Source organism: Pseudochaenichthys georgianus, chromosome 3 (assembly GCF_902827115.2).
Source record: "Pseudochaenichthys georgianus chromosome 3, fPseGeo1.2, whole genome shotgun sequence".
NCBI lineage: Eukaryota > Metazoa > Chordata > Actinopteri > Perciformes > Channichthyidae > Pseudochaenichthys > Pseudochaenichthys georgianus.
In genome coordinates, this window is record NC_047505.1 from 31,135,397 (window position 1) to 31,160,312 (window position 24,916).

At 41.0% G+C, this 24,916-nt stretch overlaps 4 protein-coding genes and 1 long non-coding RNA gene across 6 annotated transcripts; 2 read left to right on the top strand and 3 right to left on the bottom strand.

Moving 5' to 3' along the window:
- Positions 1-1,156: 1,156 nt before the first annotated feature.
- LOC139435790 (uncharacterized) lies at positions 1,157-3,109 on the bottom strand. Its single transcript, XR_011644981.1, has 3 exons — positions 2,986-3,109; positions 2,700-2,781; positions 1,157-1,421 (listed from the first exon to the last, which is right to left on the bottom strand). It is a non-coding gene; the product is annotated as an uncharacterized lncRNA (long non-coding RNA).
- Positions 3,110-5,536: 2,427 nt separating this feature from the next.
- Positions 5,537-7,670, bottom strand: txnl4b (thioredoxin-like 4B). Its single transcript, XM_034106564.2, has 3 exons — positions 7,464-7,670; positions 7,224-7,375; positions 5,537-6,587 (listed from the first exon to the last, which is right to left on the bottom strand). The coding sequence occupies exons 1-3, from the start codon at positions 7,593-7,595 to the stop codon at positions 6,422-6,424; spliced, it is 450 nt and encodes a 149-aa protein (XP_033962455.1). The 5' UTR covers positions 7,596-7,670; the 3' UTR covers positions 5,537-6,421.
- Positions 7,671-7,879: 209 nt separating this feature from the next.
- On the top strand, positions 7,880-9,926 carry trmt10c (tRNA methyltransferase 10C, mitochondrial RNase P subunit). The gene has a single exon (XM_034109511.2). The coding sequence runs from the start codon at positions 8,097-8,099 to the stop codon at positions 9,621-9,623; it is 1,527 nt and encodes a 508-aa protein (XP_033965402.1). The 5' UTR covers positions 7,880-8,096; the 3' UTR covers positions 9,624-9,926.
- Positions 9,916-14,012, bottom strand: blzf1 (basic leucine zipper nuclear factor 1). 2 transcript variants are annotated; one of them, XM_034109523.1, is made up of 7 exons: positions 13,924-14,012; positions 13,514-13,597; positions 12,563-13,017; positions 12,248-12,447; positions 11,959-12,087; positions 11,119-11,365; positions 9,916-11,034 (listed from the first exon to the last, which is right to left on the bottom strand). In XM_034109523.1, exons 2-7 carry the CDS (start codon positions 13,530-13,532, stop codon positions 10,852-10,854), a joined length of 1,233 nt encoding a protein of 410 aa, XP_033965414.1. In that variant the 5' UTR covers positions 13,533-13,597; positions 13,924-14,012; the 3' UTR covers positions 9,916-10,851. The 2 variants fall into 2 exon arrangements, with proteins under 2 accessions (XP_033965414.1, XP_033965423.1); XM_034109532.1 differs by having other exon boundaries at positions 13,961-14,000.
- A 460-nt stretch (positions 14,013-14,472) lies between these two features.
- Positions 14,473-24,667, top strand: ercc5 (excision repair cross-complementation group 5). Its single transcript, XM_034077279.1, has 15 exons — positions 14,473-14,703; positions 15,447-15,622; positions 15,748-15,863; positions 16,513-16,614; positions 17,218-17,287; positions 18,010-18,153; positions 18,238-18,448; positions 19,212-20,174; positions 20,261-20,541; positions 21,123-21,242; positions 21,736-21,949; positions 22,424-22,568; positions 23,016-23,216; positions 23,576-23,660; positions 23,950-24,667. Exons 1-15 carry the CDS (start codon positions 14,616-14,618, stop codon positions 24,490-24,492), a joined length of 3,459 nt encoding a protein of 1,152 aa, XP_033933170.1. The 5' UTR covers positions 14,473-14,615; the 3' UTR covers positions 24,493-24,667.
- The last annotated feature ends 249 nt before the right edge of the window (positions 24,668-24,916 follow it).

The following is a 24,916-nucleotide window of genomic DNA, read 5'->3' on the forward strand; positions in this document are numbered from 1 at the left end:
TTCTGAATCATATATTTCTGAAATTGAATCATTTGCATAATATGTACTTTATACAAATGATAACTAGCTACACCATCACCCACCAAAATCACTTCCTCTGTTGCAGTGCTTCCAAATTCACTTCACCCATTGAACATGTTCAAATACAAAAATAATAATGACAGCAACATTTATTTTGAAGAAATATGCTTTTCTGAGACCAAACTTTGTTTTTCTCTTTTAAGCCAGTAAAAGCAGAAGCAACTTTGCTTGTTACATCACTGAAACCACTGACCATTGGTTTTAATGCTGTAGTTCATTAAGGCTCCTGTGCCTACAGTTTCCATGCAGTAATACAATTATGCGGTAGCGGTTTGGCTTTCGGATGGCTTACTTATAATGATGATTTAACTTAGGTAATGTACATGAATTTGAGCATAGCTGAAGACAAAATATACACACAGATGGAATGTTGAACTATGGGCCCCAATTAGAGAGAGAGAGAGAGAGAGAGAGAGAGAGACCAAATGTGTATTGGATCAATATTTTACTTGAAATTGTACCGTTTGTTATTATCACTATTTTCTTTTTCTTTTCTCTGATAAAAGATGATACAGAAATTCAACATTAAAGCTCATTCTACTTCTTCTTCTTCTTCTTCTTCTTCTTCTTCTTCTTCTTCTTCTTCTTCTTCTTCTTCTTCTTCTTCTTCTTCTTCTTCTTCTTCTTCTTCTTCTTCTTCTTCTGGAAGACTCGTCCAGCTCAGTTGGATGTTGTCATCCATTTCTTGGTCCCATAGGTTATTTTTCATCTGAGTGACAAAACTCCTCATCATTATCATTCACTGTGTGTGCTGTGTGCATGTATGCGTGACAATTAAGGGTTTCATCTTCCGATTCTATCTTTTTATGTGACATGCACAACTCAAAAATCTCCATCCCTTTTCTTTGGCTACATAAGATTTTGATATTTACAATGTAAATAGGAATATGGGCCAGGCAAGGAGAAACATGGCTAGTGCACATTACACACACAAATATTTTCAAAACAGTTACTGTCTTGAGTTGTGTCCATATCAAATCTGCTTTATTTTTCTAAATAAGATGCAGTGACTCAGAAACATAAGACATCAAATAGAGGCATGGTGATGATGAAAGGAGGCATAAAGACACGTGGAGGCCAACAAATCTGTTTATGTCATCGGGGTTCTTGCATCCATTATGTCCGCAACCCAAATTCTTCAACACCTCCCAGTGGATATCATCCAGCCCGTAGCGATGATCAGGAAGCAGTACCTCCTCCATGATGGATAGCTGTGCTGGTCTTTCACCATTCATCGTAGACAAACTCCATAATTGGACTGCAGGACACCTTGCTCTCTCCCAAGCCAATGTGTGCAGTGTTGGGAAAAGCAGATGATCTCCTTGTCCAGGGGTCACAGCCTGTTGAAGCACAGCCAGGTGACCACAACATGACCCAGCATCTTTACTGATGCATCAGCCAAAGTACAGATGCGTAGATTTATTTAGGGATAGAGAAAACATTAATTAAGAGACTACAGATCTACACAGCCTGGCTGAGAAAAAATTAATTCGGACAATGCTGTTCTAACTCCCTGTACCTTTTGGACTAGGTGCCTTTATTGTCTTATTATAAGAATTAGGAGGGATTTATTCATTGTTGTTTTGCCCTATAATTCTATATAAATGTCATGTCACCTCCTATCTACATTTATGTCATCCAGTCACTTCTGCCCAATTAACTCATTGACTGCTAATAAATGTGTTTTATTCCAACATTCCCTCTCAAATTTGGCCTTCTGTTACTAACAAGATCTCAAGAGAAAGTGCTTGCCGTTCCAGGGATGTAAAACGTTTTGCACCAATGCAATGTCTGCTATAATTGTCCTTGATAAATCATATTCCCAACAATAACTAGTCATTCATTATTAATCATTATTAATCATAGTCTCCTTAATAGCTATCACTTATTCCATTTGTCAGTACTTGCATGTGATACATGTTAAGGGATATAAATGAAACAGAAACACTTATTTCATATCAGCTCTCGTGATCAAAAGTCCACAAAGCACCTCCAGATTTAGACACATGAATTAAAAACATACTTCAAATGTGAAGCCATACCACTTTGTTTATTATTTGTCTTCCAAGATTGACCGTCCCAAGAAATTAGGGTAGATATCCCTATAACATATGTCAGTTTGGTTTCATTTAGTTTCTAATAGCCCAACACCCATTCATTGGTAACTTATTGGTTGATTAAAAAGAAAGGCTTTATGAGGTTTGGCCCCACCTTTTAAACTACTATCCATTATGAAGGCCTGAAATGTTAATGTTTAGTGTTGTAAATGTCTTGACTTTGATTTTATGTTAGCTTTTCTGAAGTTTATTGTCACATTTTGATCAGGTCGGTTGCTGATCACACAATGCGGCGCCAGGCCTGGTGTGTGTGCGTGCGTGCGTGTGTGTGTGATCAATGCTTTTCTACACATTATGTCATCGTACATGATGTGTAAGGTCAGAGAAGCTCATGTGAGCACTTGGCCACAATAATAAGGCAAATGTTGGTCAAACTAAAATTATAACTTACAAAATGTAATGTATAAATTGTGTCAGCAGGTCACTGTTAAGATAAGAAAGTGGCTAAGCTTGCCTGCAAATAAAGATGGTAAATTAAATAATAATGTGGCTGAGGCTTACCTTGGGCAGACACATGATGCTGGGCCTGGCTGTGGAGATGAGCCCCAATATATTCAGAGAACAGTTCCAAGCCGACTCTCTGCTGCTGTCCAACAGGGCAGCATGAAGAAAGAAAACAAAAAACGAAGAGTCTTTAACTCAAACTGAACATTCAGAAGAATTCACTTAAATTCACTTTCTTTTTTTATCAGAATCAGAATGCCTTTATTAGTCCCACAGAGGGGAAATGTGCATCACTGGGGGGTATCACTTTACCCCCCATCTCCTCCTCATCATTAGTTCATACCTTGAAGCTGACATACTGCAGGTGGTTGCCATGCTTTTTTATTCTCTGTTGGATGAAGTCTGCGTCTGTGGCCTTCAGGTATAGGAGCTGGCTAGTTCAACTTTAACTCAAAGCAGCACCACAGCGCCAGAAAAAAAAAAAAGATGTCAAGCCCCAGCACACCATTACTAACACCAAGAATAAATATGAAAAATATGAAAATAAATCTAATTTAAGGGATCCAACTTACAAATTCAAAACTGACTTAACAAAGGACAAGCACTGTTTATATTATCAGAATATATTTATACCAATATAAATGTTTCTCAATTTTCAAACAGCTATAACATCAGCAGCAAATCTAACCTCAACTGTATAATGTAAGTATTTACCATGATTAACATAGCCATACTTTATTAATATTAAGCAATATTTACCACAATAGGACTTTTACATTAATGTAGCCTGAGGGAAGTGGCCTTCACCACAGCATAAGTGCGTGGAATAAAATAGTTGTTGTTTGTGTGTTTATCCCTTGCTGATTCCTTTTTAAGAGTCAAGCTGTGGAAACAAGCTGTGTCTGTCTGCTGTTTGTGCTGAGCATAAAGTGTTCAACAGGGAATTAGAGCTTTTTTGCCGAAAACAACTTTATGAAAGTAGTGGGAATTGTAAGATTGAATGCAAACATTACAATTGTGGGCTAAAAGGCAAAACAATGATTTGCATATTGCTATTGAGGGAAGCTGCAATATCATGTAACATTTTCTGTATGTTCGTCACTGGGTTCACATTGCAGCGTTTTCATTTGATTGTTGTCTTAAAAAAACATTACCTGTAGCTGCTTTGGCAATGATTAAAACTATACAAAACCCAAAGTTAGAATTACTTTAGAAGCGTAATCACCGTCCAGCAGAGGCAGTGGGGGAGATGTGGAGCAGGACCTCCTGAGGCAGAGACCCCCAGTGTCTGCCTTCATCCTGAGTAAACAGAGGAGATGTTAAAGTGTGTTTTGTTCTTATGTTTGTTCCTTTCGGGACTCTTCGTGGTCTGTGTTTTGTTTTGATGTGAAGCTTAATTTCTGCCTCATGTTGTTATTGTACTCATGTTTCTGTGGTCTTCATTTTAACTTTTGTTCTTTCTTATGAAGCAGTTTTATTTCTGTGAAAGGTGCTATACTAAATAAATGTATCATTATTATTATTATTATTATTATTATTATGTATTAACAAAATCCAGATGAATGGGCATTTCACTCAAGAAACTCTTGAAAGGCAGTGCTATTTAAATGTTATAAATGTTCTCCAATTGATCCTATTATTCACAAGCTTGCAGTCCATGTCTTGTAAGCTGATGAATTGTGACTTATATTGAATATATATATTTGAAATTATTCATGGTTGTAGCACTTCAATTACTATCATTACCCGTTAATAATTAATATGAATTATGTATGAATCAATTTCTTAGCACATAACATATTCAAAATAATGCAATTAATTAAATGCATCATGATGTGAAACAGAGTAAATCACATTTGTGAAGCTGCTATCAATAATTATTGTTTTTGAAGGATTTCTTTATTACAAGTTAACAGATTTTTACAGATTCTTTATATTATCAAGACTAATTATTCATTTGTTTGCTCCAAAGGGTTGTTGGATGAAAAACCCACTTTTTAAAGGGGACTACGTTGCAGTACCTATCATATTAAGCACTTATTAATCATATAATATTCTTGTGTGACACACAATTCATCAACATGAACATTCCCAAAAATAATTCAGATTTCGGATTCCTCACCAATGATGGCTGAAAGCCAAACCGCTCCACAACTCTGCTTCAGTAAATTGCCTGTCCATTTGTATTTTTTGTTTGTATTGACCGCTTATGTTATATCCTTAAAGTTGTACTACTGCCATCTTCTGGAGGTAATGCCTACATTGAAGGGAAGTGAGGAATGCTGGTACAAACGTATATGTGGCTGTTTTCACAAGGATCGCAGCATTCTTGTATAGTACTGATGTTTCTGTTTGATACTCTCCCTTTTTTGACATTTGCTTTTGTTGCAACTAGGGCTGGGCACATTTTGCCCAAATGCTTGAATATCAATAATGTAGGGTTGGTCATTAACGCATTCACAAAATATGTACACAATGAGGAGTCATCAGTAATGTAAATATAATAACCAAGGTGGAAAGGCAAGTAATAGAACAGCTAGAACAATATAGTACATTTAAAAAAGACAGTGATACCGCATTTTAACCAGGAGAAAACCAGTTATGATATTCAAAATCTAACATAATTATATTTATATATATATTGTTGATTTGAACACCAAATACTGTATATTACTTAAGGATTGTATACTATCCTTGTACTGTGTAGCACCTGAATAGGAATGATTTTTGTCTTAAACTGCTTGATAAATATAAGCAGCTGATCACTTTCACCTTTATCACTCAAATGTTTCCAGTATTTAGACTTAGAAAGATCCCTTTAAACTCAATCAAATATATAGTGCAATATCCTCTTAAAAGAAAAAGTAGATATTTTCTAAATTAAGGGTGCAAGATTAAATAATGAAGACGTTTATTCTAAAAACTGAGCACATACATTGGAAAACATTATTGCATAATTTCTGCTGTTTTACAGCAAGTTTTATCAAGATAATATGATTCAACAATAAATTAAAACAAATCAAGGACATATATAAAAATGCTCATCTTCTCCATCAAACATAAGAAATAGACAACATGAATTAAAGACTGAGAAAACAACAACATTTATGGGAATATTAAGATATTTTTAAAGATAAAAATGTCTTACTTTTTATAAATAAACACATTTTAAGAAAGCCTGTTTTATGGAATGACCCATGTACTTTTAAAGGGGCCCTGTGGACTTTTCTTGTTCACGTTCATGTTAACAGTGTTAATCAGTATTCATGAGGGCTAACAGACATCTATAATGCATTTCCTTCCTCAGAAAACATTTAGAAAATTGTGTAAAACATTCATTTTAGATCCGTATTAAGCCTGCTGTCTCTTTATTTATGTTCCCAATGTGCCTTCACTTGAGTGTCAATGTTACCTGTAGATCAGGATAATATTGTGAAACCATTGGCTAGAATGTGTGCCCCGATGCGTGCATGAGAGACAAGGAAACTGGGGCCGATAAGAAAATATATATTTAGTTTTATATTGTAAACAGTAGTCAAAAACTCAACAAGGAACATTTAAACAGCAAAAGGACAACGAGTAAACAGCAGTGTATTTTGGAAATCCAATTCTATATAAAAATGAACATCAGACGCTTTATCATCGAACTTTCTTCAGATATTTGCTTGAATGTTAAAGCTACTTTTACATTAAAGCCATTCAGTACATCAGTCAGACGTGGTCGAAGCCACTCAGTGAAATCTGTTTGAGGATAAGGCCACGAGGTGGAGCTGTTGATTTTAAATTCCATGGTAAAGGAGATCAAATTTGGGAATATTTTGAGGATCTATGGGACTCTGGACAATCATCTTCCCACGCATGGCTCCTCTGTAAATGACCTCTATCAGATCCATGAAATCGTGTTTGGTCTTGAAGCTGCCAATAAACTTGGTGTGATCTGGGGAGCTGAAAGAGAACATAAAGTCAAACGTACTCTTTTCATTTACAATGAATGGCATCTGTTGTAGCGAAGGTATATATATATATATATATATATATATATGCAAAAGCTGGCTTCTCAAAGTAAATATTCGCTACTTTTATTTAGTTTCATAGCTTGAGCTATGGACTTTTGCCTCCCGGGACCTGTCAAGCACTTTTATTTACAAAACTAAAACATGACGGTACATATTAAGTTAAGATAAGGCTCTGTACATTTGTTGGGCGATTATATTTGTTGATGTTATGGAATTTTCCTAAATGTATGCAGTATGTTTTTTCTATGGTTGTATTTGTAAATGTGTCAATGACTATACATGCATTTGAGCATGTGTAAAAGGTAAATACAATTGGTTGGCAATCAATCATGCAGGCTATAGATATATTTATAGTATTTAATCTGCATCTAATGTTTCAGTGTTTAACTGAGAGCACGAATGCTAAACTCAAAGTATAACTTTTACACAATCCCTCATTATGAAATATTAAGCATATTAGTTGATGATGAAAATCCTGAATTATAGCCCCATCTTGAAACTTTCTGGAAGAAGAATCGTACGTCTTCAGATAATTATAACCTAATAGTTCCCTTCTTTCACTTACCCATAATCCACTTTCATGTGCTGTCCGTTGAAAAAGAAAACAGTGGAGGGGATGTAACTGATGTCAAAGTATCTTGTGTAGATAGGCACTTTATCCACATCCACGATGTAGATGGACGCCATGTTACTCAGGTCATGGGCAGTTTTTGACAGCTAGGATGGTAAGAAATTGACAAATTAGAAAAAACAATCATGACACCAACACATAGCACCCGTTTAAAAATAAAGTTATCTTGTTTACAATCTCGTCAATATGGAGGCAAATCGAGTCCTCATCTCTGCCGAACCTCAGTACTACGACTTTTTCTGCTACCCCTTTAATAACTTCATCAATGTCTTTTTTGCAAGTTAATTTAGGCAAAAACAAACTCATTTTCAAGGCTTAAAGGCTAGCTATCCCTGCTCTGTCGAAAAGAGGAAATTACGTCATTGTTACTGTACGACTCGGAAATAAATCCGACTAGAAATAGCATAGAAATTGCGTTAGATATTTGTTATTGTATTATCATTTATATCAACCTTTCCTAAATAATTCAAATAAAGTAAAAATCGTATTAATTGGAAGATCTGGTTTTGGCCCAGCTATGTCAACGTTAAAGATAAGACGAGCTAAGTCGTGCGTGCATGTCATGTGGTGGCGTTTCACTACGACACAGTATAGTGTGACACCGTCTATACAACGTGACCTTCTCTTAATGTTTGAGAAGCATTAACGCTGCGACATAAGTTTGGGAATATTAAAGAGTCAAGATGCAGATTTGGCTTTCATTTGTATGAAAGTGGAAATCACAGGGTTCCGCTTTTCAAACACGTTTTTGTTCCGTGAAGACACAGCGTCTGTATTTCTTGGTTTCGGTACTTTTGACAGAGCGCGATGTTGCGGCTCTTTGCTAACCAGGGTTTTTATGAACTCTGGAAAGCAAGTCATTTTGCGGCAGCGTGTGTGACTAAGAGGCAAGTCACACGTTTCCTCCCAGTCAACAGCACCTCTCATCCCCGGCTACACATCCCTGCTCGGCCCTTCAATACTGGGATCCCGGGGAGGAAAGACGCCCTCCAGACAAAAGAAGATATTCCCGAGGACACAAAGACACTAGATCTGGATAGCTGGAAATCTGTAATGAGAGCCCAAGCATCAGAAGAAAAACAAGTCAGTGATACAGAGGAAGCATGTGATGATAATGACGATCTGACACAACCAGGTGTAGATTCAAAGGATAATTCACTGGAGGAAACTCGGGATCTCGTTGTTATGTGGCGCCAGGCAGGCAAGCTTGTACCTGAAGAGATGACGGATGAAGAGGTCCAGGCCCTTGCAGAACTTACCACCAAGTCCTCCAGGAAGAAGTACCTCAAGTACCTGTCCATCAAAGAGGGCCACAAAAAGTTTCGTAAGGAGAAGCAACAGAAGAAGAAGGCAGAGAGGGAAGTCACAAGGGAGGAACTATTGCCAAAAGAAGATTTTGAGCTTGAAAACACATTTTTACTCAAGTTCTGGAACCGCACCATAGACAAGCACCAGGCCTGGAGGAGCGTCCAGGCCATGAGGTTCGGTCAGCCACTGGTGTTTGACATGAGCTATGACTCCATGATGGCCAGGCGGGAGTTGGAGAACACAGTGCATCAGCTGATGGAGGTTGAAGGTTGGAACCGGCGTGCCACTGAACCCTACAACCTCCACTTGTGCAACCTACAGGCAGACGGGACCTATCAAAAGGAGCTGCTCAAACAATATGGTGCAGATGTCTGGGATCGCATGCTCATCAACAGTTCTGACAAACATTACATTGATCTGTTTCCCCGTGAACAACTCGTATACCTTACTGCAGACTCCCCCAATATTCTCCGCACATTTGACCACTCAAAGGTCTACATTATTGGAGCTATGGTGGACCGGTCCATCCAGTCAGGCGTGTCTTTGGCCAATGCCAAGCGTCTGAATCTGGCCACAGCTCGTCTACCACTGGATCAGTACCTTCACTGGGAGATGGGAGCCAAAAATCTAACTCTGGACCAGATGATCCGCATCATGCTCTCAATTAAGGAGACGGGGAAATGGGAGGAGGCGTTGAAGTTCGTACCTAAGAGGAAGTTTGATGGCTTCAAACTTCGGACACAGCAAGAGATTCCCCAAAACAGAGTAAAGGGAAATTATGGACCAAGACAGGATGGTGAAAGGCCATTTAGGTCTGGTGAGAGGACATTTCAAAATGAGGGCCAAAGTCTTTACAAGACCCATAAAGAGTCTGGATTCAGTGGTAGAGACAGAATGGCTGGAGTGCCAAGTGACAGAGAAAAGATCTCCCAACAATCTGCAACAAGTGTACGAACATCATTTAAAAGCAACATTGGGGGAAGAAGAAATGATGGCAAAGGAAAGGTGTGGTGGAATGATGAGTGAATTCAAACTTGGGATAATAATGATATATTTACATGCGCTGTCTGAGGAAATGTCAAGCATAGACAATTGGTGATTAAAGAGTTGTAATAGGTAGTCATTTGTTCTTACAGAATGCATGTTTTACTGATTTCTGATGTAAACAAGACATTTAAAGAAGTGCAAACATCTTTGGTCTTTATTTTGATCTGATATGGAAAATGAAAAAGATGTATAAATGTTTTCTGGAATTGTTTTCACTGTAAAGTATACACTATCAATGCAAACTGTTCAATACAAATGAAATAAACCAAAGTATGTCAAAAAGGCATGTGCAGTTTATTACTATCATTCATTTCATAGTAGTGTATTCCAAAGCAACAGCAAACGTCTTAATCAGTTTTTAAATTATGCATTACAAAATGAATCACCTTTAAAAAGTTGTTGGAATTTCTTAAGATTTTATTTTTCTCTTTTAAACTCTTTGCAAATAAGTGGACTTGCGTGTATGTACAATAAGTCTAGTGTAGTACCGTCAAATAACTTCCAAAGGATTTTATATATATTCAAAGGCCTTTGCAACATGCATTATACAACACTTATAATAGCATGGCATAATGCAAAATTAGGGCCACCCCCTGCGTGTAAGAGGCATCATCACCTATTCTTTTTTCATTTGAAAAAGGTACAAATGTTTGACTTCAATTAGCGCATTTACGGTTTGTTAGCTTGCCCAAGGGTGTTTCCACAACAGGATGTCTTGTTTGCTCTATTGCACATTGACTATATACAATGATGGATAAATACAATTTAAAACATAGTAGTATAATGTTCAAGTTTGGATAAGCAGACACCCTAACAGCGTCTGTTCACCATGTAACACTGACTCCTCTTGACCTCACATCCCAGCAATAAATACAACTCAATAGTTTAAACCAGGATGCATGGCTCTGAAATGCATTCATCATCACTTTCACATCATGATCCCTGGGGAAAAAAATAAAAAATTCAAGTTGAGGAGAGCAACAAAACAGCAGGTTGTTTAAAAACAAAGCTGATATGGGTAGAAGGACTGATACTGATAGAGAGAAAGGTAACCTCTGGTGCTGAATAAAGTCACTCAATATATCCCATGTCCCATTGGGATGTGTTGCCGTATCCCGATGTCCTCTACAGCACCAGAATGTCTCGTTGTCCTCTACAGCACCAGAATGTCTCGTTGTCCTCACAGCACCAGAATGTCTTGTTGTCCTCACAGCACCAGAATGTCTCCAGTGCAACGCTCGCAGCAGTTAAAGGTAATATTCTCATAGCGAGTGTAGGGGTGAAACCTGCCGATGCTCTTCTTATTGCTCAGAAAGCCAGAGGAAGTGTCACAAAGCCGGGGGTCAGCATTGTTTTCTGTACAGGAAATTGGATCTAAACTCTTCAGCACCTACAATACAAAACAGAAAATGTTTTAAGCGCTGGAAAAATGTTAGATCATTGTAATTTTTGTAGAAGGATGTGGAATTTGTACCTTCTCGGCCATCTTCTCAGCCGGAGTGCTGCAGAGCTGCTCAGCGGCTGCACTGCTGCTGCTGCTGCTGCTGCTGGTGGTGGTTGTTGTGGTGGTGGTGGTGGTGTTGCCTAGCAGGTGGGAGTTGATGGCGTCTGCTAGCTTGTGATTGGCTGCTGACAGCTCTCCTGTGCTGAGGGGCTGTGCACTGGGGTAGTATGTCTGCTGACGTCCCCACTGCAGAGACACGAGGAGCTGCTCCAGAGATCTGACCACAGGAAAGCAACACAAATATTTCAGGAGGTGCACAAAGTCTTAAAGGGTCTTTGTTTTCAGTTGTGCCTGATCGGCAGCCTAGGTTGATGTACAAACCATCAGTGGCTAAGCTGTGAACTTTGAACCTTATCTGTAAAATATTATTGTAATGTTTAACGGCTATCTATAAATGGTTTATGCTATGGCTCATCCATTCTTATGCAGTGAGATCAATTGTACATGCAGGATCCTTGCTTTGTTAAAAGTTACTTTAGAGTACATGGCTAATCAAAAAGAACTATACCCATGTCCAAAAAGCAAAAACGATGCGTGTCTATATACAGCTAGTAGAGCCAACTCTTGCACAAATGCACCAAAGAGTGGACACCTAAAACAAAAAGTGCTTACAATCTTTAAGTAAAATCCTTAAGTGGAGCTAGAACTTTATTTAATCTTTATCTGTTGGGTGGATTAAAGGTCACAATAGAGCAACGTCGAATTGAAAAGAGTTCAAGCATTAGTCTTTATCTAATCTCCATCTGTATTGCAAACTATTATTATCAAATATGTACTTTATTTTGTGGTTAAAGGTATACTGTATGTTACCTGTGAGTGAGCACCATGTTTCTGGAGAAGTCTTCTCTCTCCATCAGCAGGTCCTGAATGGCTCCTTGTGCTTCTCTGTTCTGTCTCTGCAGAGTGGCTCTGGCATTCGTCAGCTCATCGGCCATGACTCTGAAGTGACAACAAGTGTTTATTCACCATGATAACGGTAGTGCTGTGAAGAACAATCTTTTTTTTAAATCGTATTTGTTAAAATGATGACAAGGGATGAAATGTTGTTTTTTCCAACCATTTAAATGTGTCACACAATGATTTGGTCTGTTATTCATACCTGCTAGCCAGGAACTTGCTCCTCCAAACATCACACTGGATGCTCATTCGCTCCAGCTGCTCTGCGGTGTGTGCATGACATCGCCCCAGAGCCTCGTTCTCCAGGATCAGCTGGTTCTTCTCCCGCGACAGACGCTCAAAGTGGTACTGTAGGTCATCACCGACCGATGCAACCAGCAGTTTCTTCAGCTCACGGTTCACCTAGCACACAGAATGAAAAAGGTTAACCAAATTCATCTTACAACTGAATGAAAAAAGGCCTTTATTTTCACCTGAAGGAAAAACCAAACTGTATCTGCTTCCTGAGGGGTCTCACCTCTGTCTGCACTCGGAGCTGATTGGAGAGGCCTTCCTTGTCCTGCAGTAGCCGTCGTTCAGAGTTCTGCAGCTTCTCCATCTGTTTTCTCCAGTCATCCACAAGAGGCCGCAGGGGAGAGCCCTGCTCTTCAGCCTGTTGCCACGCCTCCCCTTTGCCCTCAGCAGGTTTTGTTCGGATGCACCGGCTAATAGCTGCACGCGGGACGATGATCCTCACAGCCTCCACCTCTGTGCAGGCCTCTCGACTCACTTTGCCCAGGTGGAGCACTCCGAGAGGCTCAGGGGGAGCAGGACGGGTAGCTTTTGGGCTGTGCTTAGGGTTAGATGCCTTCAGGAGGGGAACAGCAGATGGACCAGGTGGTAGTGTATCTGTGATAACCTCGAGGATAGTGGTTAGCGCTTTTTCAGTTTCCATGCCATCGCCAGCGCTTCGAATAGGCCCTCTGGCAGAGCCTGCAATAAAGGAGAAAAGAGTTTACACCTTAAACTTGACTGTGTACTAAGATAACATCAGAAGCAAACCACTTTAAAAGCAGGTGTGGAGAATCTAATAAAACACAATTTGTATTGCACAATTTAACATTTAGGTGTCAAAAGACGCTAAGGAATAGCCTCCACTACCCTCACCAGCAGCATGTTGGAGTGCTGAAACTTTTTTTTTTGTACCCACTAAAATGTGAAAAAGCACTAAAGTCCTATTAAAAAATGTGTATCCCTCTTGTGCAGTTTAGTTAAACAATTCTGCATATATTGGGTCACATGACAAGAAACTGCCCCATTTTCATAGCAATATTCATATACATTAGAAGAAAAACGACAAGACTCATACAAACAAGAGGTGTGTCCCAGTTGTTCAGTGTAGTAATACAATTCTGAACCGAAATCTCAGTATGTTGAAACCGACAACACGGGTATGATATGCAAAACTTGAACAAAAAAACAAACATACCTCTCACAGCAGCAGTCATGGTGGTGGCGGTTTTAATCAGGAACAAAAGTTGGTAGTTCAGATGACTCCAGGTGACTCCTCGTCCTGTGACAATAGACAAAGGAGTGTGTAATTTGGTTTTTGTAGCCTTCCGTGTTTGTGAAAGTTATCAAAGAAGTTCGCTATCTAAAGGTCAAAGTCAACACATGGATGTATAATTTAAAGCTGATACACTGATAACGTTAGATAACAGCAGCTTGTCTGGCTGGTAAGCTAACGTGCTTGCTAACGAAGCAGTTAACGGGAAGTTAAACAAACAGTAACGTAGCCGCTTTTTGATAAGCTGCCGGTTTGCTACCCAGACAGACACTTTCCACTAGCTCCATTTGGTATAAGATTTGATGATAAGGGAGCATTTATAGATAGCATACCGAGTTACAATGGGTCCACCGCCCTCGATTAATTTACCGTAGGCACCCCGAAAGCTGTTTATTTTTGCCGTCACCGGACACAGTAGGCCGCTGAATAGTGAGAAGGGTAAATTTGCCCTATAATTAGTATTCCAGGCCACACTTCCTGCCAAGACACCCCTCCTTTTTTGCAAACTAAAGCCTCAACGGGTTACCTGTTCAAAACTGTTCACAGATGAGTACCCCAAGTTGTTATTTTAATCTGCATTTTCACAATATGTTCAACATGGATAAGTTATTGAAACAGCAGAATTTGACAAAAAAGCCTGACAAGTTAAACTCAGGAAATAAATACCCATGGTCCCGTACCCATCACGCAAGACTGATCTGCAATCAGTTTGTATGTTGTTGTATCGGAAGTCTTATTGAACCAACTTTGTGTGAAACTGATATCAGATCAGAAAAGGTATGCTGCCCTGAATGTAAAAGCGGATTGTAAACCGACACGTATAACGCGGAACCTTAATGTGGAGTCCATGATTGCTCCACGGACAAAAAACAGTGTTACAACAAAATGTTGAAAAGTGCCCCTGTAGTGCACGTCTCTTTTTTATTGGTTTTGGAGTCGATACGAATATGCTTAAATTAGTCAGACACAGTTAAACTGATGCCGTGTGTTTCTTGATATTCACAGTATTTGAACTCCAGTTATCATGGGAGTGCATGGACTGTGGAAGCTGCTGGAGAGCACAGGGAAGCCCGTCAACCCTGAGACTCTGGAGGGAAAGATCCTTGCTGTTGGTATCCTGTCCTGGCTGACATAAATATATTTATATTTGTCTCTCATTGTTTTGATAACTTTCCCTTATATTCCTGTCTGACGAAGGCTGTTGGTATATTATGATCTTGTTCATGTGGATCCGTTTGGAACTACCCCTCCTAGGGTCCACATTAGATACACACATTATACTTTTAAGTAATTAAAAATCCAAAGCAAAAAGGAAAAAAACTACAAATAAAAAAACAAAACAATATTTAAATAATCAATAAAACATTTGATACAGCTTAAAAATAATAGCACAACTGAAAAAGCCTATAGAAGGATTGATACAATTTTGTTTTTACTCATTTGTAAAAATGTATACTTGAGTTATACAACATTTGTAAGGTGTGATGGTAAACCATTCCATATTTATTTCCTCTTACCATAACAGTACTTAGCCCTTTATTTAGCATTTATTTAACAGCAGCTGAAAAACGCCCTCTTGTTGATTTTAAAATCAACAATGTCTATTACTATTCTATGAAAATTGATGTTACAAACCATAACATTTTGGACAATTAGCGAGAGATGGAGAATAACCGTCCTGACTTTATCAAATGTCCAGCATTCAAGGTTTTGCATATAAGCTCTGCTGGTACAGTTCAGAGCGAATTGTGCAGCTCTATACTGGACCAACCGAGTTCTTACTCATTTGAATTGCTGTCTACGATTGTGGTCGAGTGCATCATGTAGCATTTACCTTAATCAGACTTCCTCATAGACATCAGTATATGGCTGAACCAGGCAGTGAAAGGGGTGAGGGACCGTGAAGGTAACAGTGTGCAGAACGCCCACCTCCTCACTCTCTTCCACCGCGTCTGTAAGCTGCTCTTCTTCCGCATCAGGCCCGTCTTTGTGTTTGATGGGGACGCACCGCTGCTGAAGAAACAGACTCTGGTACGTACAGTGCTCTGTGAAGAACCACATAAGCAGGCTTTGTTCATTATTTAAAATTATTCTCCCAAATGGATGAGATTCCCGAACATATTTGGTCATTTAACATAGCTGTGGCTTTCCTGCAGGCTTTGAGGAGGCAGAGGAAAGAGGAGCTGACCCGAGAGTCCAAACAGACGAATGATAAACTCCTCAAGACGTTCCTGAAGAGACAAGCTATCAAAGCTGCACTTGGAGACGCCAGGTAAGGGAGAGGTGGTTGTACAAGTGGAGGGATGGTTTTCTCTCGTTCTCTACTTAGCTGCTGTCTTAATAAATCCTTTATTAAAAAAAACGACAAGATAAATTGTCTACTCTTCAAGGTTGCTACCCAGTATGGAAATGTATTGAACTAGTTTTACTGTCGTTTTCACATCTGGATAATTATTGAAAAAGGTACAGACAAAATATATGTTTCCAGACTGTTGCCCCTATTCTATTTTCAGAAATATACACTTCAGAGTTTTTAAAATGTCATTGATCGTACAAGCAGACTGTTTTTAATGGCATGTGGAGCAGGCAGTCTGTGTATTTGTCTGGACTGGTGTGGGAACACAAATATGTTTTCCACAATATAAAGCCTGGTTGGCTAATGACTCTTTACAGGAAGAGAGAGCTAAACAGCCCCCAGGCAACACTTGTAAACCATATGCAAGACACAAAGCAATGTAGACTTGTCACAGCATCCGTTGCATCCTCCCATAGTAACCAGGTAAATTGTGGTCAAAGATATCAGCAGGGAAGTCTGGAAATGTGAGACGTATGGAGTATGTGTTGGAACACAGTCTCTTTGTAGAGTCATTGTAACCTCAACTGGTTTTGTTTAAAGTACCCTTCTTTTTTTTCTTTCACAGTAAGGACCCTCTACCCAGCCTCTCCACTGTGAGGAGAGATGAAGTGGACGACATGTACGTTCTGCCAGCCCTGCCAGCTGCAGAGGAGAAAGACAAAAGCAGGTCAGAGGCCTCGGAAGGTTACTATTCACTAGGTCTTTTGGATACAGTTGTGAAGAATCCAATCAGAATATCTACAGTACGCTCCTCACGTCTTTCATCCATTGTTTGCAGTTGTTCATGTGTGTTAGATAAGAGAGCCATGAGACGCACTTTGGATAGTACAGTCATTTCCCATATAAAACTGATACATTTCTTAAAGGTGGGGTAGGTAAGTTTGAGAAACCGGCTCGAGATACACATTTTGTTATATTCCATGGAATGCTCTTAACATCCCGATAGCAATGAATATCTTAAGTGCTTTGACAAAACATCCATACAAAAATGTATCTCTGGAAGCCGTAGTACTGTAAAAAGCACGACCAATCATTTTAGCCGGCCCGGCTGAAATATCTGGATGGCCTACCTGCCTGTCAGCCTTCCATCTGTGCACAAACTTATCTCGTGCCCTCATTGGTCACGTTCGTGTGTGTTGGAGGAGGGGCTCTGTAAGGAAGTGGCAGATTTTTTCCGGTTGTGTATTTTCAAATTCTAGCGCACTCGAGCTGGTTTCTCCAAAATGACCTACCCCACCTTTAATAATGTTAATGTGTTTTGTTCTTGCAGTTCAGAGGAGGAGGAGGAGAAAGAGTTGGAGGAGACAGATGAGACAGATGAGGGATATCATATGTATCAGGTAAATGTATGACATGCATAAATGTATCACGGTCCATATCACCACCACCACCACAACACTTTTTATACTTTAAAAATGCTACTACTGTTTCGCGAATATGGATGGTATTTTAGTTTTAATTATATGTTATCAATGCTTTGTGGTTGTGGCTGTGTTGCAAAAAAGTAGTTTTGCCAAGGAAAATAAAAACATCACATTATTCAGATGTTCTTGTGTTGGTTGACTTCATCCTTCAGCCTTTCAATCAATCAATCAATGTTTATTTATATAGCCCAATATCACAAATGTTACATTTGTCTCAGTGGTCTTCACAGTGTGTACAGAATATCAGTATGACAATATGACACCCTCTGTCCTTCGACCCTCACATCTTACAAGGAAAAACTTCCGGAGAAAACCCACAATTGAAAGGGGAAAATGGGAGAAACCTCAGGGAGAGCAACAGAGGAGGGATCCCTCTCCCAGGACGGACAGACGTGCAATAGATGCCGTGTGTAAATTGAAAAGATAATACATTTGCAACATAGGTAGTCCAAATGTTTGGAAATGCATGTGTGTATAATAGGAAGATGAATCCACGAGGATATCCATCCAGGACCGATGATCCAGGACCACAGCCACGACTCAAGATCCAGGGCTCGCGATCCAGGACACAGGACCGCAAAGCCTTTCTTTGTATTATTGCCCAGTATCATAATTGACATCAGCTTACTGTGTTTCAGGGAGAATTATATGAAAACCCTAACTCAGTGGACATCAACTCAGAAGAGTTTGCCAGCATGCCGCTTGAAATGAAACATGAGATACTCAAAGAAATGAAAGAGTTTTCCAAAAGGCGTCGGACCATGTACCAGAAACCCCCAGAGGTACTGTTCACTCGTATTCACTAACACACACACACTCTCCCATAGCCTGTTCAATAACGCTGACTCCTCTTCACTTTCTCTTAGCGCTCATTAGACTTCTCACAGTACCAGCTTGCCGGCCTGCTGCAGAGGAACCATCTGAACCAGCGTCTGCGGGGCGTGGAGAGCGAGATGTGCCAGCTGAGCGCCGGCAGCGCTACACAGCTCTTCCAACAGGACGGGGACCAGCAGAGTCACAGCGTGGAGTCACGCCGCCTGGTTTCAGAGGACAATTCCCACTACATACTTATTAAAGGTGAGGACATTTATGAGGGTGTGTTTACTCAGTTTCTCAGTATTTTACAGAAAATTGATCAACTATCAGTTGTCAGATTGCTTGAACGCATCAAAAACAGTTCATTTCTCAAACAGTCACTGCCCACATTGGTATTATTGTCACTTTAGGATAAAGTTAAGCAGACTAATTGTTCAGGGTTATTAATTACTAATCTTAAACATAATTTAAATCTCTGCAAAAAACGAATTTAGTGGTGTTGTAAAGTGCATTTTGTAACAATTGTGGGTTTTCTCTTTGTTGAAAGAGATTATCAGGCAAGAGGTACTTTATTGATCCCAATTTGGGAAATGTTTGCGTTGCAGCAGCATAACAAACAGACATAAGTAGAAATTAAAGAGTAGAAATTAACAATACTGGAATTTAAACATCTCAAAATTGAATTAAAGCAGCATTAAAAAGTAGAAAATATACAGTAGGCCGTGAAGATAAAAAATCTATAAACTCTGACAATAAAACACTATTGAAGGGCTTTAGACACAATATAAAGCAGGATAGTATTTACATTTAGAGTGTATGAATGAAATATTACATTATAAATACATGTAAAATGTACAGTGAGTCCAGTTATCCAAAGAGAAGCTATGGAGCAGTGAGGTATCTGCCAGCCAGAGATGATTTGTTATATAGAGTTATGGCAGTGAGCAGGAATGTTTTCCTGGATCGGTCCTTGTGATCCATAAAATGCAGACTTGTTTAAAACACTTACATTTTGCTCACACAGGCTCCAAAAAGATAGAACCCGCCCCTGAGAGCCGCCCTGCAGCTGCAGCCTGGGCCAGCAGCGTCCTGACGGGCTCTAAGAGACGAGCGGTGGACAGACCGGAGCCCCTGTGGCGTCCTGCAGCAGAGGAGGGGCCAGAGGGGTGGGGTCACGCCTCAGAAGACTCCAAACCCTCTGTGTCCAAACCCTTTGTCTCCAAACCTACTTTTGGAAACACATCCCCCCCCTCACCTCGTACACTCAAGGCGATCCAAGGTGCAATGGATGACAGCTCAGACGAGGACAAGGTGGACCAGGATAGGAAGGAAGGGGGTGTGTCCCCCCGGACCCTGCTCGCAATCCAACAAGCTCTCGCTGAGGAGGAAGGTGGCTTTGCTCGACACGGGACTTTCATCAACAGCACGGCCACCAAACTGCAGTTTAACGTTCCTCCTCCTGCGCCTCACGTGGTCATCAGCAGCTCAGAGGAAGAACCAGACACTTTGCCAAAAGGAAAATCAGATTTGAAGGGAAACCCAACAGGCCAAAGTGTACATGTGAAAGACGTTTGGCTTGATAGTAGTTCTGAAGATGAGACCGAGGCTGTAAATGGGGAAAGAAATAAGGCTGTTCACTTTGCACCACTGCAACAACGTCACAAAACAGGGCTGAGTTCGGAAGGGGAGACGCAGAAAGGAAAGTTGGCAGAGGATATGAAGATTGGCAGTAGAGGACAAGAAGAACTGGAGGGAAGAGAATCAGAGCACGGGTTGATGTCAAAGCCAGAGGGTGCTGCTGCTTCCAGTCAAATCACATTATCGAACAATCCCTCTGCTGCACTGCGTGTGAAAGCTCTCAGTGCAGAGAGGGAGGCGGGACATCCTGTGCTGTTAAAGCAGGAGAGCAATAAGGTGATTGAAGCTCTAGAGGAGAGGAATGGATATGATGTGACGTTGCAGCGCAGCGAGGAGAGCGACTCAGAAGGTGCAGTAACAGTCAGGGTTAAGATCCCACATTTTTGTGTTATTGGGCAAATATTAACAAAAAGTGCTCTTTTCATGTTTTCCCAGAAAGCTTCATCGAGGTCTCAGATGAAGAATTTGAAGAGGAGGAAACAGATGATTCACTTGTGATTACTGGAGACAAAAGACCTCCGGATGTGGTCAATAAGGCCGGGACCAAGCAGAGAGAAGAGTCCAAGAAAGGTTTGACAGAGGTTCCAGCTGCTGCTTTACAAATAGAGAAAGAAGAAGAGAAGAAAAGACAGAGGGAAGAGGAAGAGTTAGAGGAGGGCACAGAGACAGAATCCAGCTCAACTCCAGCGGTCAATGAATGGGAACACTTTGATGTGGTAAGCATTCCTGCCTGCGAGAATTTGACCTCAATGTTAATACCTATTTTAAAGTTAATGCATAATTAATCCCCCCTCTACATAACGCTCCCCCATTTTCTTTCGACTGGCCATTCCCTGGAAGCTGTAATCCAGGGCTTTTACATTCAAGCCATGTCAAACACATTCATACAACGCTGATTAAGCCTATCACTGGCAAGAAAACGTTCTGTATCTGCAGTATTGCAGAGGTGTCTCTTCATGCAAACGGCATGGGGCAGCAGACATCTGTTTTTTGAGTGATGTGGTTGAATTTGGCAGCTGTGCTTTAGGGTGAGCATTCAGTGATGTGATGTGTATATGTGTATGAGGCACAGCTAAAGGTGTGTGTGTGTGTGTGTGTGTGTGTGTGTGTGTGTGTGTGTGTGTGTGTGTGTGTGTGTGTGTGTGTGTGTGTGTGTGTGTGTGTGTGTGTGTGTGTGTGTGTGTGTGTGTGTGTGTGTGTGTGTGTGTGTGTGTGTGTGTGTGTGTGTGTGTGTGTGTGTGTGTGTGTGTGTGTGTGTGTGTGTGTGTGTGTGTGTGTGTGTGTGTGTGTGCTGCAGGAAGAGCTGCAGGCTCTGGAGAGCTCCCTGCAGGTGGAGCAGAGCAGCCTGAGGGAGCTGAAACAGCAGCAGGAGAGGATGGCCAACACAGTCACCGGGCAGATGCAGCTCGAGAGCCAGGTGAACCAAAGACAGCACTTACAGACACATTTTAACCACACAAGCACTCCACCCTCACACCTGAGATATGACAATAGAGAGAAGACGCCTACAGCAGGCGTAAGGCCAACAGTGGGATACATTTATCTGTGCAGAGAATATTACTTCCCAATCTTTGATGCAAGTGTATGTGTTAGTGTGTCTGTCAACTCACTCTCAGATGTCACACACTGTCAGCATATTCTCTTTTTTTAAATCCCCATGTAATTTAAAACCCTAAATGGCCAGTTCTTTATTAAACTCACTGGCTGTTTGGATAATGCTGCTAAGAGCCAATGTACTTCTTAGATAACTACAGATACTCGCACATTATAAAAAGGTTGTAGGTCAGAGTGCAGTGCAAAAGATCATTTAAATCCTGGCAAAAGGTTTCAGTGTTATCAGAAGTTTCAGTATGAACCAACAACAGTTTTGGACATTGTGTCTTGATAAATACTTTTTACTCTGGCTCCAGGAGCTGCTGCGGCTATTTGGCGTGCCGTACCTGGTGGCTCCGATGGAGGCCGAGGCTCAGTGTGCGGCACTGGACCGCGCTGACCACACTAACGGGACCATCACAGACGACTCTGACGTGTGGCTGTTTGGAGGGAGACACGTCTACAGGAACTTCTTCAACCAGGACAAATATGTTGAACACTTCCAATACAGTGACCTGCAGAACCAACTGGGTCAGTGCTTTCAATCACATGTTTTTAATAGTTTGCACTTCAATGTTTTAACAAGTTTAAGAAAAGATTTCCTTTTGTCCTCTCTTTTTTGTTAACTGTTAAACTGGTCTTAGATAGATGGATAGAATCGGAGGATGACACCTTCTTTAATTCTCACACATATGCACACAGCGCACACAGTGACATTTGACCCCATCCTAGTAGTAGGAGCAGTGTATAGCGCCCGGGTTAGTCCTCACTCCTACGGCTCACAGTACAAGCCGGACTTAGTTTCAATGTATACTCTATAAGATCATATGAGAGCAATATTCCCTTTTTTTATTTGATTACTGATGCTCAATACATTCAGAAAACCTTTTATATATTTGTGGACAGATTTCGACACTGTTTACATTGTTCCAATGACTTGAACTCTTTCATTTTAAGTTGCAAATGATAATGTAGTTTCTGTCTCCCTCTCTGTCTCCCTCTCAGGTCTGGACAGGACTAAACTGATAAACCTGGCCTACCTGCTGGGCAGCGACTACACAGAGGGTCTGCCGGGGGTCGGGTATGTGACGGGCATGGAGCTACTGAACGAGTTCACAGGGCCGGGCTTGCAGCCACTCACACAGTTAAGGTCAGTTAAAGAGGTTTTGATCTTGATGTATTTTATGGTATGCGTGTGCAGTCTGCTTATTCATCTTTGTTTTTATTTCTTCATCTTGATCATCCTGACATCTTTTTCTTTTACTCTTAATCCCTCCAAGCTCAATCTACTGTGACTGTAAATAAATGTATTGTCAAGGCTTATTTATTCATCTCTTTATGACATGTTTGAGGCTCCAGTAGTTTTATATTTACCTGTGTAAATATGGAATTTGTTAGACAGTAACTATCCTGGTCAAAATCTTTCAAATACAATATTATCTTGATTATTTCCTTAATTAGCTCTGTGGCTCAAACATTTCCATTAACTGATGGTATGACAGAAAACATGTGTTATGATTAAAACAATATCAAGTTTTTGAACAAAATGTTGCATGTTTAAAGATTGAATCACCTGGTTATTGTTTGTTTTCTGAAGGGAATGGTGGTCAGTGGCCCAGCAGAACAAACGTCTGTCTTCTGATCCTCGGGACACAAAGGTGAAGAAGAAATTGAGAACCTTGAAACTCCATCCTGGGTTTCCAAACCCTGCGGTGGCTCAGGCCTACCTGCAGCCTGCTGTGGACCAGGCCGACAGCTTCTTCAGCTGGGGGCGGCCACAACTCGACATGATCAAAGAATATCCTTTCTCTGTGTGTGTGTGTGTGTGTGTGTGTGTGTGTGTGTGTGTGTGTGTGTGTGTGTGTGTGTGTGTGTGTGTGTGTGTGTGTGTGTGTGTGTGTGTGTGTGTGTGTGTGTGTGTGTGTGTGTGTGTGTGTGTGTGTGTGTGTGTGTGTGTGTGTGTGTGTGTGTGTGTGTGTGTGTGTGTGTGCGTGCGTGCGTGCGTGCGTGCGTGCGTGCGTGCGTGCGTGCGTGCGTGCGTGCGTGCGTGCGTGCGTGCGTGCGTGCGTGCGTGCGTGCGTGCGTGCGTGTGTGTGCGTGCGGGTGCGGGTGTCCTTATTTATTATATTTATGCAGTTTCCCTAACCAGTCCTTTACATTCTGCCTGAATCGTTTTGGCTGGAGCAGTCGGAGGACAGAGGACACTCTTCAGCCTGTGATAAAGCAGCTGGACACCCAGCAGGTAACCAGGAGTACTTTTGCTCAAATAGATTTAAGAAACATCAACATGTTCGAGTTCGGGGAGCACCGTTACCCTTGTTGAGCCGTGGAGGAGAGAGACAGCTTTGAATGTTGTGTTTAAAACCACCATCGACAAATCCTACTCATAGCCTTCAACTAAAAGTTATAGAAAAATTGTTTCAACATCCAATTGCAAATGAGGAAGTAGTACAATGCACACTTATGCAAAGCATAATGTAGGAACATAATCGTTCCTACATCATTAACACTTTATCACTGTTCTGGTTTAGACTCAGCTGCGGATCGACTCGTTCTTCCGCTTGGAGCAACAGGAGAAGCAGGCGATCCGCAGCCAGCGGCTCCGCAGAGCTGTCACTTGCATGAAGAGGAAGGAGAGGGAGGGGGGAGACGAGGGAGAGGACAGTGAGGAGGACCTGCCATCCCCATCGAAATCTAAGAAAGGGAAGGCACCAAGCAAGAGTCCGAAGAAAGTAGGAGGAGGAGAAAGAGAAGTGGGGAGGTCCGTGTCCGGAGGAGGGTTTCTGGGGTCGGAGGAGGTTGTTGAATCTCCTCCTCCTCCTCCATCTCTGAAGGATGTGAGGAGCAGTAGACAGGAGTCTCTGCCAGTGAAGGTCGTCCCCCAGCCTACTAACACTTTACCTCAGAGAGCCAGCAGCAACAGCAGCTCTGGGGAGGACAGCGATGATGGTGGCGGTGAAGTTGCTATGGTTACAGCCCGATCTGTGTTTGATGGCGGCCGACGAGGCCGTGGAGCAAAAAGCACGAGGGGGAGAGGAAGCACGAGAGGAAAGAGAAGGGGGAATAAATCGTGAGGGGGAAACTTCAAAAAGGCAATGGGGAATATGTCATTCATTAAAAAATGTGATATTTATAAAGGTAAATAATTAATCATGAACAGTAATGAATTGAGCTTTCTCTGTATTAAGAATATGTATTTTGTAAACTGTTGATGTGACTGAAAATAGGTTAACTGTTGTACTTTGAATATCTGGCATTAAATCTTTGAGTTAAAGGTGTCTGTAGTTGAAGTATTTCCACAGTAGATGTCAGTTTGGCTCAGAATTCAGCCATTTGTCGTGCCAATTTATGATTGAGACAGGTGCAAGTCTTCACATCGCTTACATTTCCTTCAGGCACTCTTAAGTTTTTCAATAAGTGCACCAAGTATATTTGAACTTTTTGTTAAATTGGGTTTTTTTGTGGTCTATATTTAAACATGTCCCCCACCCCTTTGGT